The 17,068-nt window shown below is 62.7% G+C and overlaps 2 protein-coding genes across 5 annotated transcripts in view; one reads left to right on the top strand and one right to left on the bottom strand.

The window, feature by feature from the left end:
• Window positions 1-9,518, top strand: part of ADORA1 (adenosine A1 receptor) — a 21,918-nt gene extending 12,400 nt beyond the window's left edge. For 2 of the 3 annotated variants that reach the window (XM_081114607.1, XM_081114608.1), the window contains exon 3: window positions 6,940-9,518. In XM_081114607.1, coding sequence (XP_080970733.1) covers window positions 6,940-7,579 — 640 coding nt within the window. In that variant the 3' untranslated portion in view covers window positions 7,580-9,518. Of the gene's footprint in view, window positions 1-6,349; window positions 6,380-6,939 lie in introns of those variants that run through there. The other variant, XM_081114609.1, reaches the window with a different exon arrangement.
• On the bottom strand, window positions 9,097-17,068 carry MYBPH (myosin binding protein H; the record flags this gene model as incomplete). Of its 2 annotated transcripts, XM_081114606.1 has the most annotated exons (11): window positions 9,097-9,377; window positions 9,760-9,808; window positions 10,097-10,283; window positions 10,395-10,531; window positions 11,942-12,101; window positions 12,500-12,639; window positions 12,815-13,010; window positions 13,358-13,446; window positions 15,683-15,850; window positions 16,497-16,631; window positions 16,729-17,068. In XM_081114606.1, 10 exons carry the CDS (start codon window positions 17,066-17,068, stop codon window positions 9,792-9,794), a joined length of 1,569 nt encoding a protein of 522 aa, XP_080970732.1. In that variant the 3' UTR covers window positions 9,097-9,377; window positions 9,760-9,791. The 2 variants fall into 2 exon arrangements, with proteins under 2 accessions (XP_080970732.1, XP_080970731.1); XM_081114605.1 differs by lacking the exons at window positions 9,097-9,377; window positions 9,760-9,808 and having other exon boundaries at window positions 9,868-10,283.

The raw sequence follows: 17,068 nt of genomic DNA, 5'->3' as shown, positions 1-17,068 counted from the left end.
TCAGGGAGGAAAACAGAGAATTGGACTGATGGTCCCTCAGGGGACCCGCTCCACCCCTGCATCCCTCTGGGCCGGCCGGGTGCCTCCCACCTCCCACCTCCCACTGCACCAGGCCCTCCTGCCCCAGCCCATCTCTGCACACCCAGGGGCTGGAGGGGGGGAGGGGGCACACGGCAGGGGCTCCTCTGTGCGCAGCTGGCTGAGGAGAGCTGGCTCCTGGTTGGTCCTGGCCTGCTGGTGCGGCTCGGTGAGAGCCTGTGTAGTAAACAGGAGGGAGAGAGCACCAGAGACCGGGGAACAGCTGTGCCCTCCCCGCTCTGCCCGGGCTGTGGTGCAGCAGGAGCCACTGAAGCTAGACCCCAGGGTGGACTTCCTGGTGTAAAAACACAAGGGACGGAGTGGAGGCCCCGGGGGGGTGTCTTCTTTCTTTGGAAACGTTTCCAAGATGGGGAGCTCTGCCTGTCCTCTCTCCGCCCCCCACAGTCTGCCTTGTGTTGCATCTTTTCCAGAGTCGAGGGCTAGACACCAGGGACGGTGGGGAGCCCAAGGTCCCAGGTGGCAGAGACAGAGATGGACGCAAGGCGGGAGCGCAGCTGCCCGCTGAGGGCAAGCATCCTTGTCCCCAGACCAGGGCAGGTTTGGGCACGGGGTGCCCGTCTGCACAAGATCCTTCCCACAGGGAACTGGCCCCTTAGGCAGAGGCGTAGTCACCCCTGGTTCCCAACAGCAGAGAGTGAGGGAGACAGGGCCTGGGCGCCCCACTGCAGTCTCCACAGAGGCCACTACCCCGGGGCTTTCGAGTCCCCCAGGGAGCAGGGGGAGGTGCTGGGCCAGCTCCCACACCCACCAGTCCCTGCTGGACTCGGACCCCAGTGGGACAGACCAGGAACACAGTGCGATTTTGTCCTGAGGAGCCGGGTCGGGAGCTGGATACAAAGTGGACACTGAAGCCCATAAACAGCCCCCCAGAGGGAAACAAGGACTTTCTGTTTCATCGTCCCAGGGGGTCCCCTGGGAGGGGTGTGTGTGTGTGTGTGTGTTTGGTGTGAATACAATGGACACCAGTTGCTACTGCTCACCTTGGGGGGCCTGGCTTAGCCTCATGGCCAGCCAAGCAAGCCTGACACCCCATTGGGCCCCAGACAGGACCTGGGACAAGGAACTGAGACCAGCTGGAGGCACCAGCTATTAGCTGGTGGGGGGGGGGGGGCACAGTTTGAACTCAGATCTGGGTCCTCAGCGAATGTTTATTTCTCTCCATCCCATGGCGCCCCATCTCCCCTCCTTGGGCGAGTACTCCCTGTCGCCCTGCCGGGAATTGAATGTGCCCGGCTCCTCCCACCCTCACTGGTTCTCTATTCCGCCCTCCCTCCCGCGGGTGCCCAGCTGGCCTTGCATTCAGTCCCAGTCAGCCTGTCAACCCGCTGAGGACACAGTTGCCGCCAAGGGGAGGGGTTTCACCAAGGACAGCTCCCTCCCCAGCGGCCTGACTGACCCTGTTCTCCTGACGCCAGCGCCACTATTCCAGGCAGGAGGCCGCTCTCGGGGTCCTGACCCGGCTGCTTCCGGTGCAGGCCCCCCTCGCTGGGCAGTGTGGGTCCCTCTCTGCGCTCTCAAGCCCAGGACAATGAGATGAGACACTAAACAGTTCAGCTCCCTCCTCCGTGCCAGCCAGGCCGTGGGACTCCCCCACCCCTTTAGGTGACCACGGTCTGCTCCCTGTCCCCACAACGCCAGGCCTTTCCACTTCACTGGGAAGGAATGTTACCTCCTGGATGCTGTGGACGCCCCGGGCAGGCCTGGCTGCACAGCCTCTCACAGGTCATTGAATCCCTGCGCAGACAGGATGGATTTTTCCATGCCTCCTGATGAGCTGGAAAGTCACCCACAGCAGGTGGGACCGTCCTGGCTTTGCTGGGGCTGGAGAGAGCCAGGTCTCCAAGCGGGAAGTGGCTGGAGTGCTGCGGTCAGGGCAGTCTCCCAACGTAACTGCCGGGTCAGACGCCCTCTTCCCCAAGGACCGTCGGCCCCTGGGATGTGGGGCCTGCAGCCGGCCTCGGGGTCAGAGAACCTCCCCCCAGCACCTCTCCCTGTGGACTCCTCTGGGTCAGAACTTCTGAGCAAACCCAAGCCCTTCGGTGTGCGAGCGGGAGCACCAGGGACAGGGCACCTGTGAGGTCAGTATCTGTGCGACCTCTGAGGGGGTGTGGCCTCAGATGCTACCGCACCAGCTGGCCCTCCACTGGGAGCTCCCTTTGCGCAGGGGCTGTGCCTCCATCGGACAGGGCTCCCTGAGGCAGGGCTGTCTTCCTTCTGCTCCTCCCAGATGCGCAGGGGCAGGAAAGGACCAGAAACTGAGTCGGAAAGGGTGGGGAGGCACCCACAGAGGCTGGTCTTTCCCGCCAGCCTGTGGGTTAGTTGTCCTCACAAGTGAGCAGGAGCGACTTCCAAGGCCCATGACACAAAGAGCCTAGAGACACATTCTGCTCCTTCCTTCACGGAGCCAGGGCCCTCCCTCCCGTAGCACTGGGTGCTGGCCGGGTCAGGAGGTGTCCTTGGGGACGAGGCGCAGACATTCCCAGATGCCGGGAGATGCCACGGGCCCAGGCAGTGAGATTCTCAGCCGGATCTCGGGGCCCAGACGTCCAGCCCCTCCTGGGCCCTTCACCCACACTCCTCTGGGCAAAGTTAATGCTAAAGACGTGGCCCCTGGAGTGTGCCAGAGCCTCTGATGCCCTTGATTGTATCTGGTTTCCTGTGCTCCTTGGGGAGGAAGAATTTCTTGGCAGGAAGTAGTTTAATGATCTGAAAGCCATACTTCCTGGTCTCAAGATCCAAGTTTTCAGTTACAAGTGGCTGAGATCCCTGCCGAGGAGGGAGGCAGGGGAGAGGACAGGCGCAGTGAATAGCTTCCTCCTCAGACGCCGGCGAAGAGGAAGCCAGACAGGGTTCGGCCGGTGCCACCTGAGCCTCAGGGCAGCAGAGGGTGCTGTCCCCTGACCCCCACCCAGCCGTGGGCTCCTTGGGGGAGTCGGCGACAGGGAAGCGGAGGACGGCCAGGCCTTGGGGCCCTGCCCCGGTTTCAGCAGTTGGCTGGACGTCCTCACCCTGTGCCGTTCCCAACCCCCTGTACGATTCTCTCTCTTTCCTTCGGAGTCCACACAAATCTACGAAGCAGCTGGCAGTCCTGAGTCCCCTGGTGACACACTCAGTTCTTCCCGCTCCAGTGTCGGGCCGAACCTTTGGGGCCGAACCAGGACACGGGGATCATGTGGGTGTTTACCACGGAAGGCCTTTGAGGCCTGAAATTGGCCACAGCCGTGACGACACACCCGAAGCCAGGCAGGGGTCAGCGAGGAGCAGAGGTCGGCACCACCAGCAGGCGACCCCACCCTGGGCTGCAGGGCGCAGGGGGAGGCGGGTCTGGGACCCAGGGCTGCAATGTGGTGGCCTCCCTGTGGGAGGTGGAGCCAAGGAGGAGACACGGCTGCTGCCTGGCACCCGCGGCCTCGGTGAGAGAGAGGGGGGAGCTGTCCTGGCTTCTGTCCCTTCCCGTGGGCACTGCCGTGCCTCCCAAGGACCCACCTGGCTCACGAGCCGGGGAAATGCCACTGTGGGGGCTCAGACCGTGGGACGCAGAGCAGGGCTTCAGGACCAGCGTGCTCCAGCCGCTCCTCCATCCTCAGCCCAGCAAAGGGGCTGTAGGGCTTAGAACAAACCCCAGAACCTTGACAGTTCTCCGCCCAGCCCTGGGTGACCAACCCAGATCACACCTGTGGCCCCGCCTCCCGCCCTGGCCCCCTCCTCACCCGTCACTCTTCCTGGAGCCCCAGGGTTTGTAGTCTTGGCCTCTAACCCCACTTCTGAGCCTTTCACTTGCTCTGGCACCAGCTACAGTGGGAACGACTTTCCCAGGCTCGCTCTCGGCATGGGGACCCCCTCTCCTGTCTTTCCTTCAGGCTCTGCCCTCCCTCTGAGAGTCTGTGCCCCCTCCCCCCACTGTCCTTCCACCTTGATCTTCGACAGGAGATACTAATAGATTGACTCATGCCATGGAGCTGGAGTTATCTCTGCTCCTAAGAATAACAGAGAGGGCAGCTCTCAGCCGAAGCACAGGCTCACAGTGTGGGTCTCAGGCCCTGAGGGGTTGGAGGTGGTGGGCCGTCCCTTTGATGGTATCTTCAAGGAGCTGCCTGTGGACAGGGCCCCACTGGGAGTGTCACTGCCTCCTGTGGCTCCCCCTCGGCTGGGCAGCTCACTCCTGAGGGCAGCGTCTCGTCTCACCTCGAGGGCTAGTTCCCAGCACAGCCCCGAGGTGGCCAGGCCTTGCACCCTGATTTGGGAGGGACACCCCAAGTGTCGGAGGCACATCAGCGTGCCTCACCCGCTGTGCACCCCGGACGAGCAGCCTCCGCTTTTCTTTCCCACGTGGAGGAGAGGGGGGCTGCTCTCTAGCCGGCAGGGGGTGGGAGGGGCAGCCCTTCCTGTGAGAGCCTGCCCCACCTCAGCCAAGGTCCTGAGTCTGGCCCTTTCCCACCATGGAGAAAATAGCAAGAAAAACAGATGAGAACTGATACCCTGGCTGCAGGGTCTGCTGGGACCTGGCCCTGGAGGAGCCCAGGAACGAGGTGATCCAGGGGCTCCAGGAAGTCAGGAAGGGAGGGGGGCCTCTCTCACTAGGAGTTGCCTCCCCACCGCCTCCCACCTGGACACTGTCAGTACCCCCTCCTCTCTCGGTGGGTCCTCATGGCCCACCCCTATCCCTGGAGGTTCTTCTTAGAACAGGGGCCAGCCGTTCCCACGTGTGAACTTGTAGGAAAGGAACCTTCTCACTCTGCCAATCATCCTGCATCCAAACAGCCCAGGCAGCTGTCGCCCTGAAGGAGAGCGGGTCTCAGAGCAGGCGACATGGAGCCAGGAGGATGGCACACGACTGCTGCTTCTGGGTCTTGAATCTGAAATTGGGGTTCCTCCCAGGATGCTACGGGGTTCCCTGAGGCATGAATGTGAAAGGGCTTGTCGACAATAAACGCGCTATAAACCCTGCAGATGTGGGTGGTGCCCGGCCGCCACCCTTCCTTCTACAGCTGAGGTGGCCCGGGTCCCTGTGCCCCTCGCCTCCTTCTCTCTCCACGGGATGACCTGTGCCCTTCGGTCTGGCCCCGTAGACTCATGGCCAAGCTTCCTGGGGACATTGGAGACACTCGAAGTCTCAGGAACAAGCCTGAGCCAGATGCTGGCAGAGCTTGCGTTTGCTGAGCACCTTGAGACACCAGAGGATTCCAGGTGGGAATGTTTCAAGGGGCTTGGAGGTGTGGGAGCCCAGGCCCAGGAGGACTGGGGGTGTTTATACATGTTATCGGGTCCTCACCCTCTGACGTGGGTCCCACGGGCCCATTTCTCAGAGGAGGAGTTGATGTAGTAGCTTGCAGACTTGGGGGCCAGATTTGGTCTCCTTCCTGCTGGGGTCCCCGCGGAGGGAACGGCTTGAGCAGGCGGAGAGAACCCCAGGCAGGTGCGGCCAGTGGGGCAGCTCTCAGGGCTGTGCTGTGGGGACACAGGATGCATGATCACAGGGGAGGGGAGGATGGGGGAGTCACCTGGGTTCCTCAGTGTCCCCACCGGAAAGATAAGGAGATTAGAAATGAGGCTCCCATCCACCTCGCTTTGCAGATTCCTCCCACCCCAAACTGCCCCTCCCCTTCCCGTCCGTGGTGGGTGGAAAGGCCCCAGGAGGAAGGGCCTTGGGCGTCATTGCTGTGAAGGCGAGAGCCACAGGCGCGGGAAGAGAAGCAGCTGGAGGGAGGCCCCTCACACCCTGGGTCTCAGTAGCTGTTTACAGGCTCACAGGGCAGCCACCGCTGGCTTGGAAGCCGCTTTGGAAAATAACCACGGGCGGGCGGCAGTGCTGAGCCAGCTCCTCGCATGGAGCCAGGGGTCCGGCCTTTGGCTCCTTCTCCGAGGCCGTGTGTGGCCAGAGGACACGGTGGCTGCTGGCTGGGCGTGCTTCATGAGACGTGGGGACATGGACACCCTCGGCCTCAGTGGGGGGGTGCGGGGTCGTCACCTCGGTAGATTCTGTATCATCCACATGTTTACATCGTCCGTGTATCCTGTCCTGTGACAGCTCGTTCCCTCGACATCTTCCCTTGCGTTTCCTTTCAAGGACAGGTCACAGCCTGCAGCTGCCTGTTGCCTGATATCCTCCTTTTGTGTTCTCTGTGTCTTCTCCCAAAGGTGAGCTGAGAGAGGCGGGTCCTCGTCTCACTCCCAGCGGAGAGCAGTGCCCGGGACCCACAGCACGCAGAGCTTGCTGAACATGAGCAGAGGCGCAGGGAACACAGCTTTCTCTCCTGAGAGCCACCCCCAAGGGGCCCGGGTGTGCACAGCTGGTTCTTGAGGCCAAGCCGTGTGCAGTGACGGGGAGGGGAGGGGAAGGGCGGGCGGAGGAGCTGGGTGATGGGGGGCTGGCCGGGTAGTGGACGAGCCCAGAGGAGGGTGTGGATGCTTCCTGAGCGTTGCCACTCGGGGAGGTGGCTTGTGCACCAGTGGCTGAGTGGCCGGTGGGGACAGGAGTTGGGGAGCTGGCAGGTCGCAGGGCGCTGTGCACCTCCGTGTCTTCACCTGCTGACACTCCCCACCCACGAGGGGGTTGTAAAACAGGGATGAGGCCACCAGGGGACACGCCCAGCACACACGGCGATTTCACGTTGGTGATTTTATTAAAACTCCTAAGGAGCTTTCAGTTATGATTTCTATCATCAACCAAGAGAGGTGAGCCAGTGCATGTCCGAATGGCAGATCCTGAGAAATTGGCACTTTAGCCAAAGTCACACACTCCCCGCTCCCTGGGCCCTGGACCCTGGCAGGGTGGCCTCCTCTGGGGGGGGGGGGTCGGGGAGCCTCACGGGGGACTCACACTCTGCCCTCCCTCCCCAGGTACAAGACGGTGGTGACGCCCCGCAGGGCCGCGGTGGCCATCGCCGGCTGCTGGATCCTCTCCCTGGTGGTGGGCCTGACGCCCATGTTTGGCTGGAACAACCTGGGTGCGGTGCAGCGGGCCTGGGCGGCCAACGGCAGCGCCGGGGAGCCCGTGATCAAGTGCGAGTTTGAGAAAGTCATCAGCATGCAGTACATGGTCTACTTCAACTTCTTCGTCTGGGTGCTGCCGCCGCTGCTGCTCATGGCGCTCGTCTACCTGGAGGTGTTCTACCTGATCCGCCGGCAGCTCAGCAAGAAGGTGTCGGCCTCCTCGGGCGACCCGCACAAGTACTACGGGAAGGAGCTGAAGATCGCCAAGTCGCTGGCGCTCATCCTCCTCCTCTTCGCGCTCAGCTGGCTGCCCCTGCACATCCTGAACTGCATCACCCTCTTCTGCCCGAGCTGCCACAAGCCCAGCCTCCTCACCTACATCGCCATCTTCCTCACGCACGGCAACTCCGCCATGAACCCCATCGTCTACGCCTTCCGCATCCAGAAGTTCCGGGTCACCTTCCTCAAGATTTGGAACGACCATTTCCGCTGCCAGCCCGCACCCCCCGTGGACGAGGGCGCCCCGGAAGAGAGGCCGGACGACTAGACTCTCCCTGCCCACAGCCAGAGCACCTCAGCGCGGCCCTCACTCTCCACCATCTAACTGTCTCCATGGGCCTCCACGGGCGGGCTGGGGGTGTGGGGGCCGTCCATGGGGGGAGACCAGGCAACCTGAGGGAAGGAGGGAAGTGGCTTGAGCCACCCCACCTGCTGCCTGTCCCTGGGCAGCCCCTGCTTCAGGCAAAGGGCACTGTGGCGGGGAGGCCATCTCCGCTCCTGCAGGTGGGGGCGCTCTTGTCTCAGCGGCTTGGCCCTGCAGCCTGGGACCAGGCCTCAGGAGGGAGGACATCCCCTCCAAGATGCGTGAAGAAGATGCTGTCTCTGAAGGAGAAGGTGGCCCGAGCCAGTGAGGGGCAGCCACGAAGGAGCCTCAGGCCCTACCTCCCCAGCCCCAGGCTCCCGGCCACGCTGGGGGCCACGGTGCCGCCCCCTTGCTCTGAGCAGCCGAGACTGTACTTGAGAGGGAGATCGGAAGAGCCAGTGCAGACGTCATTTCCAATGTTCGCTTTATTCTGCACCAGCCTTTGGAGCCTGGTGGGGGCTTGGAGCCCAGCAGCCAGTAGGGAGTGGTGGTGTGGGCCTCACCCAGCCATCAGCTGGGAGCACTGAGCGTCCCCAGGAGGAAGCTGGAGTGTGACTAGCTGCCACCCAGGACCAGCCCAGCAGGTCCACCTGCCCCCAGAGAGGCCTGGACTCTCCTAAGTGGCAGCCTTCCCTGCTGGGCCTGGGCCTGATGGAGACCCATCAGCTCTCGAGAGCATCGTGCCTCCTGCCGAGGGCTGGGCCAGAGGAGTGGCTGCCTGGGCCTCCTGGGATGGGGGGTGACAGGCCGGAGCCAGACAGAGGGTCCAGCCCCTGAGAGAGGAGGCGGAAGGTCCTGCTGGCCGTTCACTACCCCCAGGGCCCTGGCATGCAGCCCGGTTTTCAGGGCTGTGGGGTCCCTGCAGAGCCGAGGGTTTCAGGGTTTCTGGGGAAGACCCTCCCCCCCCCCCCCCCCCCGCCTGGCTCAGAGCCCTGGTGCAGAGGGTGGAGGGGCGGATTCTGTGTGAGTAGCGACTCCAGGCCTTGATTCCAGGTCCTGGCCTCTCTCAGAGGTGCTGTGCCCTGCTCCCAGGGGGCACATGACTAATAAAAGACTGTGAATCCACATGCAGAGCCACTGCTAGGCACCCACCGCCACACCCGAGGGCGACAGACAGCCTCGCAGAGAGGACTCACTGGGGAGGTCAAGGAGTGGGAGCCAGGCAACGTGGAGCCCCCCAGCTCCCCTCGGTTCCTGCGAGGGGGGCGTGTGTTCTTACAGCTATTGGCTTGGGCTGGCAAGCCCTGAACGTGAGAGCAAGATCCTGAAACATCTCAGGTCAAGAAACCCCCTGACTCCCGAGTCCCCTCCCGTGGACCTTGCACGTGGGGTCCCATGGGGAGACCCCTAATGGCGATGCATTCACCACTTTGCAGTGACACGGTGCCTCCCCCCAGACGATCATCACTGTCAGAGTCCCCGATGGTACACATGCACCTTTATTGGACTGTTTCTTGCCCAGCATGCAGCTCTTTGCAGGGCACAGCAATCTTGGCACCATCCAGGGCCCTTGTGCCCAGTAATCCTGTCTCGGGGGCTGCCAGGCCCACTCCTGGGCACTGGGCTGCAGCCTCGGGTAGAGGGAGGTGAGGCTGGTGCCAGGGAGCAGAGCTGTCCGTCCGTCATCACAACAGAGAGGGGTCTGGAGACTCATGGCGCCGGATATGGGCCTGGCGGCCCTGACCCCTCAGGCCCACAGCACCTGGCAGAGAACACGTTCCATGACCCTGGTCTTGGCAAACCGGGCTGAGGGTTGAGGAGGGCAGGGAAAGCGGGCCCTCTCTCCTTCCTCGCGTCTGTGCTCAGCCCCTTCCCCCCGTCCAGCACCTAAGAACCACCTCGCAGAAAAGGTGGGCACACGCTGTGGGCCCCAATTTTCTGGCGAGAAACAGGTCCAAGAGGGCACCCCAGCCCCAGGTCACTCAGAGCCAAGACTGGACCGTCCACCAAATCACTGTCCCGAGGCCCCACCAGCATTGCCCTGCCTGCCAGCTGCCCCGTCTCTGGACTGTGTGTGACTGCAGACCTGTGCCCACGCTGACTGCCCCTCCCCTTCTCACCCGCCCCCCCCGCCCAGCATTTACCTGTGTCTCCATCACAGCCTCCTCGGTGCTCCTCAGTGTGTGGCTAAGGCTGGAAGAGATCCCACAGGTTAGAGCTGGGGGGTCCTCGGGGGCCCAGGTTGGGGGTGGAGAAACCGGAGCAGTTCATGGACACCTCCCAGGTGGACACCCCTACTCCTCTGCCCACATAGGCCGCCCTCCCGAGCGTGGACAGTCCTGGCGGCCCCCCCCGCGATCGCACTGCCCTGTCCTGCGGGTTTTCAGGGCTCGGCCTCCGCTGGTCTCGCAGGAGAAGAGGTGCATCTCCTGTTCTCCCCCCTGGCAGGTCCCTCAGGAGAGACCCTCCTCCAACCCTCACCTTTGACCTCCAGCCGGCAGTCCACAGACGCCTCCCCCAGCATGTTGACCGCCTTGCAGGTGTAGACCCCGGAATCAAAGGGGCTGGGTTTCCGGATCTCCAGGGTGTAGACGCCTTGCTCAGAGAAGGTGCGGTATTTGGGGTCCCCCTGGATGTTCATGTTGTTCTTCATCCAGATGATCTTTGGCTGGGGAGCACGGCCACAGGGAGGCTGGGCAGGCTGTGGGCTGGGACGGGCTCTCCCAGGCCAGACTCCTCAGCCCCACCGCCCCCGAGGCACAGCCGGGCCTGCGCTCACCTTGGGTGACGCTCGCACGCTGCAGGAGAGCTGGGTGCTGTAGCCGGAGGTGGTGGTGTGGTCAGCCAGGGGCTGGGTGAAGGAAGGGGCTTCTGAGAAGTCTCTCTCAACAAACCCTTTAAGTTTGGCAACAATATCTGGGTTCATGGGAGAAAATGGGGTAAATTTGAGATTATAGGAGGAGATCTCTTAGGATGGACCTCAGCCCTTTCCCCCAAACGATCGCTACAGCTTCCATCTAGGCATCTTCTGACGACTGTGGCTCTGACGGCCTGGAGGAAGGTCTTAGCGTCCAGGGGACGATGACAATCCATGCCCTCCTGCCCCTCCTCTGAGCGCCCTGGCAGGCCCCAGGCTCCTGGCCCGTGTGTGGGGACGTAGGACAGAGTGTCCCGGGGCAGAGCAAGGGGAGCTGAGAGGGTGTGCAGGAGAGCCAGAGAGAGGAGAGGATCTTGGCTGATGGTGGAGACCAGCAGTCTGGAGATACTACATTTTATTTCTGTTTGTCTTTGGAGAAATAACTGGCTTTCCTTTTTTAAACAAAAATTTCTTCCTAATTCTGTGCAACTCAGGCTGCTGTTAACAAGTGTGTGCCTCTGCGTGGGGGAGGGCCTTGGAGCATGCAGGGTGACGGAGAAAGGGCCTGGGATTTAACCTTCGACGTGAGGGGTCTTGCCCCATGTGGAGAGTAAATGCTGAGTCTCTCCCGTCTATCCACGTCGAGTTATATTAGGGTTGGAGGTCTGTGCTATCGGCAAACTTGCCAGAGTCCACTGGCCCCACTGCCCTCATGCTGGTTCTTTGGGGACAGTGCACCTGAGGCCTAATGACCACTCTGATGTCGGCAGCCACAGGGCATCTGTGGAATAAATACACAGTCTCCCTCTCCCAAGGGACCCTTCTTATTTGCATGAGACACTCGAATGTACTTGTTCAATCATCCACCACATCCATCCCTTTGCAGTCGCGGGTGTGTACACGGCTGTGCATGACTGTGTGTGTGTGCATGGCTGTATGTGTGCATGGCTGTGCGTGCATAGCTGTGCATGGCTGTGTGTGTGCATGGCTGTGTGTGTGAATGGCTGTGTGTGCTTGTCTGTGTGTGTGTGCATGGCTGTGTGTGCATGGCTGTGTGTGTGCATGGCTGTGTGTGCATGTCTGTGTGTGTGCGCATGGCTGTGTGTGTGAATGGCTGTGTGTGCTTGTCTGTGTGTGTGTGCATGGCTGTGTGTGCATGTCTGTGTGTGTGCGCATGGCTGTGTGTGTGAATGGCTGTGTGTGCTTGTCTGTGTGTGTGTGCATGGCTGTGTGTGCATGGCTGTGTGAGTGCATGGCTGTGCGTGCACAGCTGTGCATGGCTGTGTGTGTATGGCTGTGTGTGTGTGCATGGCTGTGTGTGCATGGCTGTGTGTGTGCATAGTTGTGTGTGGAGTGGCATCCATGAGAGGGCAGTTGACACACCAGGAAAAGGTAGAGGTGGAGATGGAGACGGGGAGAGAGTCAGCCTTGCTGGGCCTGGCTTACCTCCTGTCCGGGCCCAGACCTACCTATCTTCCGGATGTGGGCCAGCTCCTTGGTGATGGCGGGCGAGTCACTGAGTCCACATAGGTTTTCCGAAAAGACCCGGAAGGAGTACGAGTTGCCCACGATGAGGTCGGAGATGGTGCAGGTGGTCGGATGGTAGCGCTCCAGCACGGTGAACCATTGCTGCGGGGACCCGCCCTGTCACCACAGCCCACCCACCTCACCCTCCTGCTCACCCGGCTGCTACTCCCCGGGGAGGCTGCAGCATCTACCTTGGGCCTGAGGGACTTTCAATTTGGGAGGAGGGGCCTCTGGGTCATTCAGGTGACCTCTCGTGGTCATTCTGGGTCATTCGGGTGACCTCTCTGGGGTCCCCAGAGAGCATCCTCCCCCCTCCCACGCCCCCTGCCGTCTTCATGGGGGAAATGAGGCCCAGAGATGAAAGGGATCGTGCCTGAAGCCGCAGGAGGAGTCAGGCCAGTGGCAGGCAGACCTGAGCTCAGTCCCCGACTCTCAGTGGGCTGGGCCTCCCCCGACCTCGCCGCTCACACTTCCCCACCCCGGCTGGCCCGGGAGCTCACTTCTGTCTTCTTGTCAGCCTTCTGCACCGTGTAGCCCAGAAGCTCAGTGTTGCCGGTGTCCTGGGGCGGCGTCCACTCGAGGGCCACATTGCAGCCCCAGACGTCCACTAGCCGGATGCTGCTGGGCGGGTTGGGCTTCTCTGCAGGACCAGTGTCAGGAGGGGTGAGGGGCGGGCTGTGCTGGCCGGACAACCCCCACCCCCCGGATCTTGCTCCTGTCACACTCCCCTGGCCTGACCCCATGAGCATCAGCTGTGGGGCAGGAGGCGGGGGTGTCTGGCCCCTGGCGAGGCACGCTGCCTCCCCTGCTCCTACCAATGACCAGGATGTTGATGGCTGCCCGGGCCTCCAGGGTTTCCAGCCGCACAGTGAGCTCATAGCAGCCTGAGTCTGAGCGCTGGGCCGAGCGGATGAAGAGGATGGTGTCCTGGTCCCCGGTGCGCACGCTCACTCTCTTGCTGTCCAAAGCTTGGCCGTTGTGGGTCCACGAGACTTGAGGCTTGGGATTCCCCTGGGAGGGAGGAGCCCTCAGGGTGTGCAGGGAGGTGCCAGCACCTACAGCCACCCCACGCTGGGGTCTCTGGAGCTGTGTGCAGGGAGCCATCCCCACCAGTCCTCCCAGGAGGGGCAGCAGAGGCTGGAGCCCCAGCTGCTGCCCAGACTGTCACCCATGGATGTCCAGCCAGCCTTGGGGCGAGCTGCCCCGTCCATAGGTTGGAGAACGTGCAGGAGGGGGAGCCTCTGGGAGGGGTCCCAGACAGACCCCCCACAGAGATCCTGCCATTTCCTGGGCTCTTCTGACCGCCCCAAAGGGGCCCTGATTTCCACCCAAGCTGGTACCCTGATTCCCACACACACCTGGAAGGGAATCTGCAGGTTGACCATCTCTCCCACCTGGCGGATATAGGTCTGACGCAGGTGGCGGGGCACACGGATCTTGGGTGCCTCTGCATCGAAGGGAGAGTCGGCTCAGCACAGCGCTGGGCTTGCCGATTGGTGAGGCCTGAGGGCTGGGCAGGAGGGCTCTTGTGTGTGTTGTGGGGCCATTATGTGGGATGAATGAAACTTGCTCCTGAAATCGAGGGGCCCCAACTCCCCTAAAGCCCTTGGGTAACTAAGCCAGAAAGTCCCAGCAGGGCAGGCCTCCATGGTGTGGATGGAGAAGCATCTGGACTCCCAAGGTTCCTGTACCCTGCTGGCTGGGATTCTCCTGCAGCCCCAGATTCCTGGGTCCAGATGTTGGGGACCTGCATTCCCAGAAAGGGGCACAGCCTAGGCCCGAACCTAGCCCCTCCACCCACAAGAGCCCAGGACCTTCCAAGAGACCCAAGTGCTCGTGCTCTGCCTCCTGGTCACGTGGGAAGGTTGGGAGATGTCCTTCCTAGAAGACGCCAGAGTAGATAATGCTCTTCTTCTCTGCCCCACCCCCCGCTCCCCCAGCTCCCCCCTCCCCGCCAGCCCCCCAGCCCCCCAACCCCCCAACCTCCTGCTCCCCCCAGCTCCCCCCTCCGCACCCCCCCGTTCCCCCAACCCCTGTCCCCCCCGATCCAGTCTCTCAGTCGGGAAGCCTTTCTGGAATCTACGAGGACAGGACACCACGGTCCTGACCATCACCCAACTAGGTGCAGCCCTGCACCACGGGCATTCCTGGGGAGGCAGCCCAGCCAAGCCGCTGCCCCGGGCGGGGGTGGGGGTGGTGACTGAGGCTTCTGGTCGGACAGGTGGCGGCAGTTGGTGGCTCACAGGGCGGAGGGAGGAGACAGGGAGAAGGAACACTGTGTCTCCGAGGATTAGCTGTGTGGGCACTTGGCTCTGGGAGCTTCGGGGTGGAATGCTTGGCAGCTGCAGGTGGCCAAGGAGGGACAGCTGAGCAGCCGAGGAACCTGGACAGGCCCCCACCCTGCCCTGCCCACCAGGAGGGCTGGCTGGTCCCTGTTTGTTCACAGTCTCTCCCCTCTTCTCTCCAGGAAATCCCCTTCTCGGCTGCCAGAGGAATTCTCGCGGAGTAGCAGGGGCCGAGGCTGGCTGTCAGCGCTGGGCTTCGGGGTAGAGGCTGGGCCCTGCGGCCTCTCAGAGCCTGAGCTCCCTGGGGCCCCAGGGAAGGTCCAGGGCCCCCCCCCCCTACAGGTCTTTGTGTCTGTGCTGCAGACTCTAAGGCTGGGAGCACCCTTGGCTTTTGAAAACCAGGAAGAACATTCCATGCCCCCTGGAGGCAGGAGAGGTCCTGTGTGGAGGCAGGTCCTGGGAGGGGCTGCACCGGAGCCTGGGTCTCCCCAGAGTCCCTGACCCTGGGGACCAGCTTGACAGCCAAGGGTTCTAAGTTCCCGTGGTCACATCTCCCGGGCCCTGGAGCTGAGATTATCGCCTTGAACCCAAGCTTGACCCTTCCTGTGGCCGTGAAAACCCCTGTTTCTGGAGGCCTTGCTCAGACCTGTGGGTTCCCCCTGGAGGCTGGAGGTGCGGAGCAAGGATGGAGGTGAGGAGGCCTCAGCCACCTGCTGGCCTGTACCTCTCCTCACTGCGCCCTGGGCTGTCCCCAGAGACCTTGGAGCCAAAGGAATGACTCACGGCCGTGAACAGACTGAAATCTGACCGGCTCTGGCAGGGAACAGGGGTAGGTGTGAGGCTGGTTGCACCCCACAAATAGAAATCTTAGCAAGGGAAACAGCTGGGCTCCCAGGTCCCCATGGTGGTGCTGTTCTCTGGGGATGGAGAAACCTTCATGGGCCGTTCGAGGGCCCTGTCTTCCTCCCACCAGAGACCTGGACCCCAAGGGAGCTCTGGAACCCAGGCCAGAGGAAGGAGCAGGAAGGAGCAGGAAGGAGCAGGAAGGATCGTTCATGGCTCTCAGGGGGAAGACTAGACAGGAAGACGGGCAGGATGAGTGTAGCATTGGGGCCCTGAGGCAGGTGACCAGGGGAGCTGAGCCTTCATTTTTGGGGTCAGGAAGCCCTTTCCCCAAAGCTTGGGTGATGGGCCACTCAGAGAAAGGGCTCTTGGACCTTCAGAGGGTCCTTGCTGCTGGGAACTTGGAACTTTCTAAAGGCAAGATGGCGACAGCACGTGGCTTGTGCGCATGATAGGGACAGGAATGACGGCCTGTCCCCTCTGCCCATTGGCCTCAGCTTCTCCATCCACCCCATGAGTGCCTGGGACGGGCTGGGGTGGGATGCCAGGCCTTACCGATGATCTCCCGGATGTGGATGGGCTGGTCCAGCGTCGCGGGGGGGCCGGCTCCCGCAGGGCTCACAGCAGCCACGCGCAAGAAGAACTTGTCTCCCGGGGCCAGTTTCCGCACGGTCTGCTGGGTCACCATCATGGGCCGGGCGTTCACGGGCACCCATTCCGAGGCTGAGGAGGGAGAGGCCGGGAGGCCCTGGCTTCGTGGCCACGGGCACCCATCTCGCCGAGGAGCTGGGCCTAGTTCCCCTTTCCTCCCATTTCCGGCCCCTCGTTTCTATGCATGGAGGACACCTGATGGAAGGGCTGGGCGAGTGGCCAGAGGAGGGTTCTCCAGCTCAGAGGGAGGACACAGTGGCCAGAGGAGGGTTCTCCAGCTCAGAGGGAGGACACAGTGGCCAGAGGAGGGTTCTCCAGCTCAGAGGGAGGACACAGTGGCCAAGTCGCACAGCAAGGTCGGGCCAGAGGCCGAGGCCAGGCCGAGCTTGGTGCCATGGAGGTGGTAACAGGAATGTGTCCCATTTCTCCTCACCGTCTCACCCTCCCTCCACCCCCAGCTCCTCTGCTCTGCCTGCTGCTTGCCCTCCCCCTGCGGGGTCTTCTGAGAGGCAGCCCCTCCCTCACTTCTTCGCAGAGCCGTGCCCTGTCCCCATCCCAGGCGCTGCCACTCAGGGGCTCCCTGGAGCTGGGGGACAAGCACTTCCTGGGGACACGCTGACCCTCCTGCCTCCTCGCCTCCCCGGCACGGAGTCGGGTCTGGGGCTGGCGGCCCCCAAGCCCACGCTCTGGTGCCCGCGGGGCTTTGCCCAGAGCTCACCTCCCTCCTTGCGGAGCTCCAGCAGGTAGCCCTGGAGGCCCTGACTCCCCAGCCTCTCCGGAGGCTCCCAGCTCACGGTCACCGAGCAGTCGCTCACGTCCTCGATGGTCAGCTGCAGCGGGACACTGGGCACGTCTGTGGGAGAAGGAGGGGAGAGGAAAGGTGTGTGGCCCAGAGTCCCCCCATCTTTGGCCCTGCCTGCCCCTCCTCTGCCCGCCCCACCTCTGGTCACCTTCACTTCGAGGTGCAGGTGTAGTGGCTTCGGGGGCAGGTGCCTCAGGGGTTGCCGTGGGAGCCTGCTCCTCCCCCGTGGCCTCCGATGCTGCCCCTTCTCCTGAGGGCTCCGTGGGCACCGTGGGCTCCGTGGGCACCTCTGAGGCGGGCTCCTCCGGACCATGGTCAGGGGCCTGCGAGGCTGCAGGGGCAGGAGCCTCAGCGGTTGCTGCAGGAGGCTGCTCCTGCCCTGAGGCCTTCGATGCTGCCCCTTCTCCTGAGGGCTCTGTGGGTACCGTGGGCACCTCGGAGGCGGGCTCCTCTGGACCATAGTCAGGGGCCTGCGAGGTCGCTGTCAT

This window comes from Myotis nattereri, assembly GCF_964212035.1.
Source record: "Myotis nattereri genome assembly, chromosome: 20".
NCBI lineage: Eukaryota > Metazoa > Chordata > Mammalia > Chiroptera > Vespertilionidae > Myotis > Myotis nattereri.
The sequence above is the reverse complement of the archived record's forward strand: the minus strand, read 5'-3'. Positions and strand labels throughout refer to the sequence as shown.